The following is a 13,855-nucleotide window of genomic DNA, read 5'->3' as shown; positions in this document are numbered from 1 at the left end:
CCCTTCAATCCTTACTCTCATATGAAACCCTCAACATAAACCAACCCTAGCACTACCATAAGTATCACTCTAACTCGCAAATATCTTAATATGCAACCCTATCTCAGGCTTTTTAACCAGTCCATATTTTAACTCTAACCATATGCTATACCATAACCAATGCCATATCCCTCACCTTAGTCTGCAGCCCTTCAACACAACACTTCGCTGTAAAAGATTCATAGATCTTATTTGTCCCCAGCCTTATCCTATTCCTTAATGTAACCCATACCCTAGCATAGTATAATTTTAACTGGTTTTATTTTAAAAAATGCACATGCTTTAACGCATATTCATGCTTCAAATCATACACAATAAGACATATTGAATATCACACTTTCACATGATAATCTTGTTACAGCTTCTATCCTTTTTCCTGCATATTGGCATTTACTTCAACATCACACCCTTTCTATTGTTCACAATGTCTGGTTGCTTTGAAAAAGAAGATTCATAGGGACAATACCGGATCACACTTAATGAAATGTCTCCCAAGACACTCTGCGATTAACTTCTTTCTCCCTTTCGTAGCAGCTTTCTCGCCTTCAGATAGTTCCTTTGACCAACGAATGGGGGCACTGATGGACACAAAATGCAGAGGTAAACATCTCATATGGTACAACACAAACAAGAACTTTGAGAAGAAAGAAAAAAGAAAAAAAAAAAAAAAGAAAAAACTTAATTACCTTGATCCAATCTCAGTAGATTCCTAGGAAAAAGTTAAAAAAAAATAATAAGCCTTCAATTTTCTCCTGCATCCTTGATAGTTAAATTCACTCAGCACATACGTTTCAGACCAAAAAGATGTGGATAAAAAAAAAATGAAGTCACAGGTGGAGGGAAATACAAATTGCAGTGAACCACATTGTCGTCATCCGAGCTATAAAATGATGTGGTTCATAGTCAGAGGTCCAATGTCACCTAGGGCTGGATACCCTAATGGTTTAGAAAAGTATCAAAGAAGAGGCTCCTGTCCTCAAATCTGGAGCTCTGAATGTTAAAGCAGGTTTAGGAAAGTCTTGATTTTATTAGAGGTGTTTTACTAATTTCATTCTATAGAGTAGGATTGTTAGGATTTGGAAAAAAGGAAATGCTTTAGAAACGTTCACCTCTAGCACTCAATGGCTATATAGCTTGACTTAATACAGGGATGGCTACTTGTGACATAGGATGGCTTATTGGTGTGGTACACAATTGGGCAATATTTTATCACAAAAGTGGATGACTGGTTTAGTGTAGGGTTGAAGATAATTTGACACTGCTTAATAATAATAATAATAATAATACTGCATTTTATAAAGCGCGAACAGCTACCTCGCTAGGAGGTGTCCCGGCGCTGGCAGAACACAGTAGACCTAATCCAGAGAGGTGGATCTAGCGGGGTAGGTTGAAGAGCCATGTTTTCAGCAGTTTCCTGAAGCAAGGTTCAGAGGGGGCCTGCTGGATTCCTTGTGGGAGAGTGTTCCATAGAGATGTAACATTTGCCGAAAAAGTCCGTCCGCCTATCCGAGCCTTTTTCGTACGCGGGACAACTAGTTGAATATGGCAGTTGGACCGCAGTGCGCGGGTTTGGGAATATCTCGGGAGGCGGTTCTTCAGGTAATCTGGACAGGAGCCATGCAGAGATCTGAACGCCAGCGTGAGTGCTTTAAATTTTATTCTGCTAGCCACTGGCAGCCAGTGCAGTGAACGAAGGTACGGAGAGACCGACTGTTTAAGAGGGATTCGCAGTAGCAGTCTCGCAGCCGCATTTTGAACTACCTGAAGTTTTTGCGTCAGATACTTCGGAAGGCCAAGGTAGAGTCCATTGGCATAGTCCAACCGTGCTGTGACAGTGGCATGAATCACCGTTTTCCGGCAGTTCTCCGGAAGGAGTCTAAGGACTTTACGGAGATTTCTCAGTTTACTCAAGCAGCAACCGGCAACTTGATGGATATGAGAGGTGAAGGACATGCTATCGTCCCACCTTACTCCAAGATTTTTTGTCGAACGGCTGGGTGAGGGGGCTGAGCCCATCTCTGTCGGCCACCAAAGTTCAGAGGCGGGGGTGGGGCCCTTGCCAAAGAAGATAACTTCAGTCTTATTGGCATTTTATTTTAATTTATTCGTGTTCATCCAATGGGCGATATCCTGGAGACAGCCCTTAAAGTTCGCAAAAGACTCCTGAGTTCTCTGAATACGAAAATACCAGCTGGGTGTCGTCGGCATAGGAAATTGCCTTGACACCCCAGTTGGCGATCAACGTGAAGAGGGGAGCGAGGTAGATGTTGAACAAAAGGGGGCTGAGAGCCGACCCTTGCGGGACTCCGCAGCTGAGGGCCTTGGGTGCTGAGGACACCGTCCCGAGTGCCACCTTTTGAGTTCTCTGGGATAGATATGAGTGTATCCATCCTAGTGCCTTGTCCTGGATACCTATCTCGGCCAAGCGACTGAGTAGTCTAGCATGGTCCACTGTGTCGAAGGCGGCCGACAGATCCAGGAGAACCAGCATTGCTGAGTTACCTGCATCCATCGACCACCTTATTGACTCTGCTACCTCAATCAGCGCTGTTTCCGTACTAAAGCCGGGACGGAAGCCAGATTGTGTCTCATGAAGTACCTTATTTTCTATGAATCTGCACAGTTGGCGCTGTATGGCTTTCTCCAGCATTTTTCCCGGGGCAGCTAACCGTGATATTGGACGGAGGTTACTAAGATCTCCTAGGTCCCCATTTGACTAATCACCCCTCTGCAGGGGATTGGTCACCTGCATAACCATGACTTTCCCTGGGATCCTCACCACACTTGGTTTCGCCATCCACAGGGGTTTTGTTCCTTGCTGCGGAGCGTTTGCCCTCCCTGCTCACACTCTCCATAGTCTCTCCCCCTTGTTTCAACACCGCTTAATCCCTTCCAACAGGTTTATTGGCTTTTCTCCCAGAGTTATGTCCTTCTCTATGTCCAAGCTTTGTAATATGCAACTGTTATGTATTCTTATATTAATCCGTCTATATTTTTGAGACTCCAATGCTGTGTTTTTAACGTCGCGGTTTTGCTTTTTCCCTCCCCCCGCTTTTTCTTTTCCTTTCCGGTCTTTCATCTTTCCTCTCTTCCTTCCCCCCTCTCTCATTATTCTGATGGTTGCATTGTATTGTGTTGGTTTGCATTTTCAATAAAACCGATTTGGAAGAAAATTAGTTTACTTCCATGGGGTGATTTATTCATTGTTAAACTCTAGAAAGAATGTATCATTCTGAACTGAATAACTAAAAACAAAACAAACAAAGGTATAAATGTTTTTAGAAGCATTCAGTCCTGAACACAGGTAAAATTTCATTTGTAAGGCGGGGGTAGATGTACTAAGATTCCATTTGAAAAAAGTGGTTGCAAATTCTTCATTGACTTTGTGAATGCAATCTGATTTTGCAAATCAGCATGTGTACCATTAAAGTCTTTTCATAAGATCACCATTTGTAGCGGGTCACTGAACGAACTGCCAAATTAATATTCATTAGGCAGGTTGAAATTTAAGACCTCAAGTGATTAACTATAAACACAAGGTTTGTGGCCAATGAGGGACAACAGATAAACCATTCCTGTAAATTCATTACCAAACTTGAAACTTTAACTTTATTTTAAGGCGCCCACATACCTTCAAGAAATTATTTCTGCTTTAAAAACAAATTCTGTTTATGAAAACTTCTGAAGGAGCATGCACTGGTCCCCTGGGATCCTGCACCGTTCTGTTGAGGTGGACGATTCGCAGATAGAAAGGAGACTTAAATAAACCTCTTCCCATTTGCGAATCAGTTACAAACTCCTGAGGATTCAGTAACTGGCCAATGGTTTGTGACTGAAATTGCAGTCGTAAATAGACATACTTAATCACTTCCTCAGAGGTTACCGGGACACTTGACAGCGGTGCAATCTCAGGGTCCAAGGCTCCCCGTTTTTTCAATAAAGTTTCTCAATGCACCGAAGTACTCATGCACTCCTTCCGAATAATCAGCACAATCGCGGGGCTTAGGAACAGTTTTATAGTCGTAAATAGACATATACAATACCAAATCACATTTTGGACACAACGCCCCTTTCACATACCCTTCCAAATTGTGATTTGGTATGGGTCGCACAGGTCAATTAATGTCAGAAAACATTTCTAACTCACAAAATGTGTTTTGTTCATTGGAAATGGCCATTTTGCACTTGCAAGACATGTGATTTTGCGATTTGCAGGGTTTGAGATCACAAAATAGTTTGGTATATTTGGCCCAGAGTTCTTGACTTGTTTCTTGACAGATGGCATCAATATACAAGTTATGATGTGCTTATGTGAATTGTTGTGGATAAGTCATACATTTAAATGGGTAAATTCTATTGTAATACCACAGATTCGTCTAATGCCAATTAACATCAAGGTTTCATGGACGTTCATTTGCAGAGATATTCAATTCACAAGGTACACAGTCAGAAATACTCCCTTACAGTTTGGTTTGACCCGTCAGCCTAAGGGTGGTCTTCCCCAAAACGTTTTGCCTTCCGTCTCCATTTTTATGGACCTTGTTTTTTATGGCCTTATGATTCTGCATCCTAACCAGTGCTAAAGTGCTTGTGCTCTCTCCTCTAAACATGGTACATTGGCTTATACACAATTGGCATATTTAAATTACTTATACGTCCCTAGTAAAGTGCACTACAGGTGCCCAGGGCCTGTAAATTAAATGTTACCAGCTGACCTATAGCACAGATTGTGCCACACACTTGAATAGCTCTTTAAACAAGTCTCAGGCCTGCCATTATGCAGTTTAAACGGTCATTTTGACCTGAAGAAATAAACCTCTTGCCAGGCCCAAACCTTCCTTTTCAATGCATAGGTCACCCCTTGGGTTGGCCCTGGACAGCCCATGCAGCAGGGTGCCCTGTATTTAAAAAGTCACACATGTACTTTTGAAATGTACATATCCTGGTAGTGAAAAACTCGTAAATTAATTGTTCACTATTGAATGGCCCATCTCGCTCATTAGATAACATTGGATTTGCCCTTTAACATTTTGTAAGTTTAATTTTCAAATGGGAAGAGATAAACTGGAATCACAATTTTAAATCCTAAGTTATGGTGAAGTTGGATTTTAAATTGCAGTTCTGAAAATACCACTTATAGAATGTTGCCTTTTTCCTGCCTTAGCCACTTAATGCCTGTATCCAGTCTCATGACTGGGTGTAGGTGCTAGATGGGCTTTGTGTAGCCCTCGTAGACAGCCCCACATTAAGGGAGCCTAGGTGTGCCTGGATGGGCCATCACTAGCGGGATGGGAGAGAGGAAATGGGCACAGCCCCACTTACACCTGAATAGGCTGTGTGCTGCCTCCACCGAAAGTGGTGTTTACCTCCTGCAGTTAGCCTGGAACCAGGCAGGATCGCTGGAGACTACAAAGGGAAACCTCTAGACGCCACTTCAAAGGCACAACTGGGTACACATATTGGACCTTAGACATCACCACTTCAGTACATTTCTGGACGACCTGTGGATCCTCTGCCAGGAAGACCTGCTGTGCTGCTGAAGGACTGACACTCTGTTGGACTCCTGCTTTGCTGACCTGCCGTCTGCTGCTCCCTTGCCTGGGTGAGGACTGGACCTGCATCTCTTGAACCCAGAACAACTCCTGGGGCTAGCTGGGTAGCCTCTTTATCTGAAGCCTCAGGGACAAGACATAACAGGCTTCGAACAACCTTTCATCTGCACCTGGACTCTGCCATCTGTGATTCAACCCAGCCATGTGGACTCTTGGAAGTGGACTTTAGGTGTTCTGTGGACTTAGCAGAACAGAAGTGTCTCCTCTGCGGCAAAACCCTGAGAAGACCCAACGCATCTGTTGAGTGGATTGTCCCTGCATTGTTGCCACAACACCCCTGGAACCACCACTGCGTGACACATACTCAGTGCAGGCCCTCACATTCCTTATAGACAGCAGCCCTGACGATGGACTCAGCCTCACAGCACCTCGGAAATGATGCATCACTCCAACTGTATACAGCATCCTTGATGACAGACTGAACATTGCCAAACCCCTTTAACTGGATTCTCAACAACAATGCAGGCCATGCATCATAGCATCTCGGAACAGACACATTGCTTCGGCTACATGTTGCATCTTTAACACGGATCCACGAAATGCTACTCAAACCAGGAGTGAAGGTACTTTGTTCAGGAGGCTAATGGGTCCTTTTAGTCGGCCCAAGCTCCACTGTGGTCAGCCTGAGCTTGTGACTTTGTCCCAGTCTGGCGCTACCAGATATCCACAGTTGGTGCTTTATGCCACTTGATGTTATTTTCTCTAAAAAAAGAAATACATTTCAGTATCTCTGGTTCTACCAAGTGGATTTTTCTCATTTTCATTTATTAAAAAGCTTCTCTTTTCTTCTAATTATGTTGTGGGCTCCTATTGTGGTGTGTTTTCACTCGGTTTTTTGTTTGAAGTGTTGCACAAATACTTTACACCTTGTCTCGGAGTTAGGACTGACTGCCCTCTGCAAAGAGACCAGAGGGTTGACCACATGTTAACATAGGGTTTGCTTGTGACTTTACCCTGGGTAAATTTACTATATTTTTAGCACGCATGCCATAAAAGTAAAGAATAAAATGCATCTTGTTGAGCAAATTCATAAAGCACTAAAATTTGCATTAGCCCATCACAAAAGTACATAAAATACACCATAAAAAACATTGCATAATTTGGGCCGCTGAATGTAGTAAAATGCTTAGGGAAACAATCATACATAGTTGAGATCGGTGAGACAGCAGCATCAAAACAAAAGGCATATCACTAAAAAACCTTTGCAAGGGCAAAATATTATTTTCTGTATGGATAACCCCTCTTCTGGCCCATACTACTGAGGAAGCAAACAATAGGCAAGAGTCTGATCATAAGATTGAGAGTAGAAGAGTGGCTTTGTGTGCTCAATTGTTTACATAAGGGTTTTAGCCACATCTGGCAGGGTCGGGGTATAACAGAGTCTGTAGCCATCCATTTGCAGGTACTTGTACACAAAGGTATGGTGCGGGGAACAACCTTTACAACGCAACTTTTACAACGCACTACACTTACAACGCATTTTTTACAACGCAACATCCACTACAACGCATTCCATTACATAGCATGACACTACAACGCATTTTTAAAAACTACCTTTACAACGCATTCCATTACATCGCATACTACCTTTACAATGCATACCATTACAACGCATAATATTACACTACACTATCCAACACTTACCCTACTGTTGCACCCCCTGGAGTTAGAATAGTAATTTTTACCCCTATACTATCCAACACTTACCCTACTGTTGCACCCCCTGGAGTTAGAATAGTAATTTTTACCCCTATACTATCCAACACTTACCCTACTGTTGCACCCCCTGGAGTTAGAATAGTAATTTTTACCCCTATACTATCCAATACTTACCTTAAATGCAATTTAATATTATGCGTTGTAATGGTATGCGTTGTAAAGGTAGTATGCGATGTAATGGAATGCGTTGTAAAGGTAGTTTTTAAAAATGCGTTGTAGTGTCATGCTATGTAATGGAATGCGTTGTAGTGGATGTTGCGTTGTAAAAAATGCGTTGTAAGTGCATGCGTTGTAAAAGTTTGCGTTGTAACGACATACATCCTATGGTGCCAATCCTAAATTGAATCTAAAGTTTTCTGTCCAATGTAACTGCAATGAGGTCTCAGTATTGTTTTAAAACACAAAAGCATTTAAACATCAAAAAATTCCCTTGTCAATGTGGATCTAGTGGCCTTGTGAACAGCATTCTGAAATTACCTGGACCAGTAATGCTTTTTAAGCTCCACTTTGGAGGGAAAGGATGCACGAGATGGAGTCACCCAGAGACTGATCCAGCCCAGTGCAATCAGAAGCATTTTAATATTAATGAGTCATGGGACATTATTGAATCTGTCAGACTGGATGACATCCTGCAATGCTAGGGCATAATTTGCAAGCACTGGAGTAGACCATAACCTTCTCCGGTAAAGTAATGGCCACAATCTTGCTTCGCTCTCAAAAGCTTTCCTGCCCATGCCAAAATGTAAGGGGATTAGTAGTGAGCTAGACGGTAAGTGAGCTAATCTCCTTAAAAATTTGTTTCCAGACCTGGATAGTCCTATGCCGTTGGAAAAATCCCAGAAGAATTGTGGTTTCTGCTTGAGAAGGGATTAATCCCCCCTCAACCAGTCACTCAATTTCTTACAAGTTTCAACTGAGGAAGATGACAAATCACTGCTAACTTACACCACCAAATGAAACTCAAGGCTGCTTTACTTCGATTATGTTGGATAATGGTTCTTCTTGTGCCCTCAAAAGATCACCATTGAACACAAGAAGGAAAGGGAACATGGCAGCCTGTGGTTGAGCAGGTCAGGACCTCTCGCCTTCCAGAAATCAAATGGCAATATCGACTGTGTGGGATGTATCTGAAGAGATTCTCTGGATGGCATGTACATTGGAGGTAGTAGGGTGTGTGGGGAATGTTTCTGCCTCCCGTGTGGCGGTATATGCAGCAGTGAAGGACGCCTCGGCAGGAGGCAGCTGAAACAGTTTAAGTTTAATGTTTGTTTTGTAAAGCGCACGACTACCCGAAGGCTTCCTCGCGCTGGTGTGTACTGTGCTGATAGGGAGGCCTCCGGCATATAAAACGGGGAAACAGCCATGTCTTAAGTTTCTTCCTGAAGGAAAGTTCATTTTCCAGTGCTCTGAGGCTGGGTAGAAGATCGCTCCACAACGTCTGTACTACGTGTGCAAACGATCTTCCTCCCCATCGCATCCTTTTTACCCCGGTTGTAGTGAGGAAATTAAGATGCGAGGATCTCAGGTGTCTAGTTGGAACATAAGTGGTTATCAACTGAGCTTTACTGGGCCCTTGTTATTTATGGCCCTATGAGCAATACAGAGGGATTTAAACTTATACAGCTGCATTGGCTCCCAGTTGAGGCAGGAATTTAGGAGGTTCTCTTGCATAGACATAATTAGGAACCTTTAGAAGGAGCCTTGCTGCCATATTTTGCAAAGTCTGCAGTCTTATTATGTATTTTGGTGCGCCCACATTAAGTGAGTTGCCATAATTCAGATGGAAAACTATGAGGGATTGAATGACTGTTTTCCTTAGATGCTCAATATCAGTATCCTACGGAGCATTCCAAGTAAAGAGAAACAGTTGCCAGACAGTTTATTTGCTTAGTGGTCCGTTGCTAACAAATTGTCCAACCAGATTCCCACATTTTTTTATCTGGTTTGGGAACGGGGGCGGGGGTTGGGGGCATGTCACCAGGCCAGCCGATCAGAGGTCTGTGTATGGCCTGGTTTTCAAGGATCATTAATTCCGTCTTATCATTCAGCTTTAAATGGCAGCTTGACATCCAGCATCAAAGTTCATTCAAAAGGGGTGCCAAATGTTTATTTGCTGGATTAGGGCCTTCTGTAAGTGAAACAACCAGCTGGGTGTCATCCGCATAGGAGACCGCAGATAGGTTAAAGTCCTGCACTAAGGTGGCAGACTGGCGCACATATATTGAACAATGTGGGGCTGAGAGAGGATCCCTGAGGGACACCACAATTAGTTGGAAAGCTGTCAGAGGCAGTCTTTGTCCATGACTTGGTAGAATCTATTTTCCAGATACGAGGTGAGCCAATCTAATGCTTTGCCCTGAATTCCCAAATCGCAAAGTCTATCTCTTAAGATCTTGTGATTCAATATGTTGAATACCGCACTTAAATTTAGTAGGATGGCGGCTGCGCCTCCGTTATCCAGTATAGCTTTGAGATACTCTGACCACCAGAAGTGCTGCGTCCGTGCTATGGAGGGTACGGAAGCCCATCTGGGTTGTATGAAGAATGTGGCTATTTTCCCGGAAGTTTGCTAATGTCCAGTTGACATTTCTCTAGTACTTTTTCAAGAAAAGGGAGTAGAGAGGGTTCTTAGATTGGCAAGGATTTCTGGATCTAGCTAAGGTTTCCTCAATAGTGGCCCAATTACTGCATGCTTCCATTGCTTAGGGACCAAGCCCACTTCTAGTGAGAAATTAAGAATCTCAATAGGTGCTGGCAATATAACCTCTGCCCCTTTGGATAAGGTATGTGGGTGAGCGGAAACTAATGGAGACGGATTTGGTTGCCTGTAGAAGATTATGAATGGTCTTTGTCAAGCGTAGGAATTTTGCTAGAATTGGAGGAGGCAGATCCCTGCCCATAGTTACCTCCTCTAGCAGAGGTTCAGGATTGAACTGGAATTGATCATAAAAATAGAGAATTTTTTTGTGGAAGAAGGATGCAATGTTGTTGCATCTTTATGAGGCTTGGGGAATGGTGTTATCATCAAGTGGAGCGGATAGGGTTTTAAGAGCTCTTTTGGGGAATTCAAAGCCAGAGTGATTTTTTCCTCATTGAATTCAGCCTGTACTTTATTTCATTGTGACAGGATCTGATTGAAGCTTTATATATTCAAATTCAAATTCAAAAAGACCTTTATTCGAATTTCATAAAATCCATAAAAGTACAACAAAGAAAAACAACACATTAATACAATAATACAATCCATAAAAACACCACAATCACAGTAATTCATTTACAAATATACAACTAACATAAATAGTTTTCAGGGATTTTCCATCGTTTTGCGTGCGTGTACTATTAATCTCAGAAAAGTGCTGGTGCGAAAAATTAGTTCATCTGTATCCAGGGAAAATAATAATGAACATGATTCCCCCATTGAAATTGGTCTTAATTTCCTAAAATAGGGAGTTAAAAACCAGTTAATATATTTTAAATAAAATTTGCAGAAGAATAGGAAGTGAATGTCATTCTGTTTGCTAATTCCATCACATGGGCAAGGATTGTATTCTACTGTGTGATGATACCCCAAAGGGAAGGCCAGCAAGGTTTTTACAGAACCTGCCCTTAAACGAAAGAGCAGCGATCGTTCCCAATTGGACATGGGGAGAGTTAGGTAAGATGGTAGTGGGTGTCTACACAAATCGTACCCCATGTATGTAGCAACAGAAGATTTAGATAGCTCCTTCCCCATTCTTTCTGAATTAAAAAGTGCATAAAGTGCTTGTTTGACTACGACCTTATCATTCATCTCAATTCCTGTGGGTTCTAAGAAAAGATTGCCTTTATCCACTGCACATAATGTTTTAGAGACCTCAGCTAACCAGGGTATTGACATATGGTGGTCACACTTTAGGCAATCCAATATAATGTTTTTGGTTAGGGTCGCAAAGTTATTTGTCCAAATCCTAATCCAAAATAGGGCTGGTCTGGCTCTGATAAAATCACATACATAGGGGAGATTTAGTTCTTTATGGCAGATGAATTCAGAGGCTGAAAAGGGAGCACCCAATATTTTTCTACAAAAACGATTTTCCTCCCGTTGAATCCCTGAATTTCTCCCTGAGCCCCAGACCTCAGCCCCATATGTTGCCACAGGAATGCACTGTAATTTAAAAATTTTTAAAATAGCCCTAGTGGCACCTATTTTCTTCGGGCGTTGGAGGCTCAGTATAGAATTAGTGGCTTTCGAGAACTTGCCCATGGCGTGGGCAAAATGCCCACTCCATGAGCCGTTCGCAGCGAAAACCAATCCTAGGTATGGAAAGGAGGTTACGGATTCTAATTTATCCGAACCTACATTTATCGTATTGAGCTTCCTTTTCCCGGGTCCGCTAGACATGATAAAAGATTTTTTAAAATTCACACGCAGATCAAGTGCCTCCATATGCTGGACGAATGCTCTAATAAGCAAACGAAGAGCATTAGGGGTGCGGCCCATAATGACCGCATCATCTGCGTATAATAAAACTGGTAGTGGATTCCCCTGGATAATTGGAACATCTCTCGTCACTTGTTTCAGGGCTTTGGCAAGACCATTAATATAAATAATAAATAGCAGAGGTGCCAGAACGCACCCCTGCCTCACCCCCCTACCTATTTTTATGGGTCCGGACACATCGCCACCAGACCCGATCCTAACTTGTGCTTTAAGGTCCGTGTGGAGATAGGCCAGAAAATTAACAAGACTTGCGTCCAGACCATAGTTAGAAAGCATAAGCCATAATTTGGATCTATTAACTAGGTCGAATGCAGATGAAAGATCCATAAATGCGAGGTAGATTGGACTAGAGCGAGCAACATTGTACTTATCGATAATCAATTTCAAATTTAGGCACTGCTCCACCGTGCCTACGCCACTCCTGAATCCCAACTGGCACGGATCCAGTAGGTCAGTGTCTTCAGACCACTCTATCATCCTATTATAGATAACTCGTCCAAGGATTTTTAAGGTATTGTCCAATAGCGAGATTAGACGATAGTTGGCTGGGTCTGACCTATCTCCCTTCTTAAAAATGGGAACTATGGTGCTGGTCGCCCAAGTATCAGGCATTGGCGCCATAGGTAGACTATTGAAAACATTAAGGAGAATTGGTGCCCATAAATCCGTGTTATACTTAATAATGTCTATAGGAAGCCCATCGGGGCCAGGGGCCTTGTTACCAAGGCTTTCTTTAATGGCTGTGACTATCTCGGGGAGGTCAATCTTGAGATTGCATGTCACCCTCAAAAAAGGAATAGTTACTTCCTTAGAGGGGGTAGCATATATTTTGGCAAAATGAGCCTCCCAACTACTACTAGTAATATTGCAGCTAATTGGGGACAATTGTTTCCCCATATCTCGCGTCTTCCTAACGGCTGACCAGAAGGGGCCGCTGCTCTTCAAATTTGCACTCGCGACCAATGTTTCCCACTGTTCTGTCAGCAGCGCAGCCTTCCTTTCAGTTGTTTTTAGCTTGTAGTTTTTCCTGGCCAGCTGTACCTCTAGTATACACCTTGGGTTAGAAGACAATGCTTTACGTAGATCCCTATTTGCCTTAGAACAAGTCGAGTCAAACCACCTCGGTTCTTTCGCTATTTTAGGTAGTGGGACTGACAACAATTTTTTAATCACTAAACACAATTTGCCAAAGTCAGAGATTATTCTATTATTATCTCTGTTTAAAAATAGACAAGAATTAATTAAATCGGAATGATCATTCTGCACATTTTCTAAAATAGCTCCGCTATCAATCCCCCTCCATTTCAGCCGCAGACCGTCACCTGATGGTGTAATGTCTCTTGCACCAATAGATTTCGAATATACAGGGCGGGAGCCTAAGTGCAAAGTAACTGTGAGGGGGTTATGATCACCAAAAGATGTTTTTATCACCTTGGATTCCAATACACGGTCCAGCAAATCGGGGGACATAAAGATAAAATCAATAGTTGAGCAACAATCGCGCCCCCTAAACGTGGGGACATAGTCCATGTCAGATGTTAAAGATACTTCCATGGCATTTCCAAGGGTGTGTTCACTCAATAATTTTGCTATTTCAAGCCCCCTTTTTTCAGCTTGGTCCGTGATATTGTTAGTGTCCTCGGTCCAAGACTTCTTTGATAATTTAGCATTAAAATCTCCGCCGATTAGGATCCCTATCCCCCCCTCTGATTCCAAGTTTGTTTCCAATTTTCTTAGAGTCTTAGAGAGGGCTATATAGTTTGTGTTGGGTGTGGAATAAAAGTCGTTATTATAAAAATTAATTATAAAAATCCTGGGTTTAAGTTTCAACTCAAGGACCTGAATGTTCGGATTTCCTTCTGATAGGTCTTTAATGGTACCTCCCACCAATGTACTAACACCTATAAATAATCCTCCCACTGCACGGCCAAAAATGGGCTTCTTTGAGGTTACGCTAAAACAGTGGTAACCCTCGATAAATAAATTGCTGACAGCCCATGTCTCC

The 13,855-nt window shown here is 42.5% G+C and overlaps 1 protein-coding gene across 1 annotated transcript in view; it reads right to left on the bottom strand.

Annotated features, from left to right (window-relative positions):
- The window catches only part of LOC146799892 (cytosolic phospholipase A2 gamma-like), a 556,810-nt gene that overhangs the window by 411,060 nt on the left and 131,895 nt on the right, over positions 1-13,855 (bottom strand). The window contains exons 3-4 of the mRNA XM_085620826.1: positions 726-748; positions 506-617 (exon numbers count right to left, since the gene is read on the bottom strand). Coding sequence (XP_085476952.1) covers positions 506-617; positions 726-748 — 135 coding nt within the window. The remainder of the gene's footprint in view (positions 1-505; positions 618-725; positions 749-13,855) is intronic.

Source organism: Triturus cristatus, chromosome 8 (genome assembly GCF_964204655.1).
Source record: "Triturus cristatus chromosome 8, aTriCri1.1, whole genome shotgun sequence".
In the NCBI taxonomy this organism is placed as follows: domain Eukaryota; kingdom Metazoa; phylum Chordata; class Amphibia; order Caudata; family Salamandridae; genus Triturus; species Triturus cristatus.
Note: the sequence above shows the minus strand (reverse complement) of the source record. Positions and strands in the feature narration are given on the sequence as shown.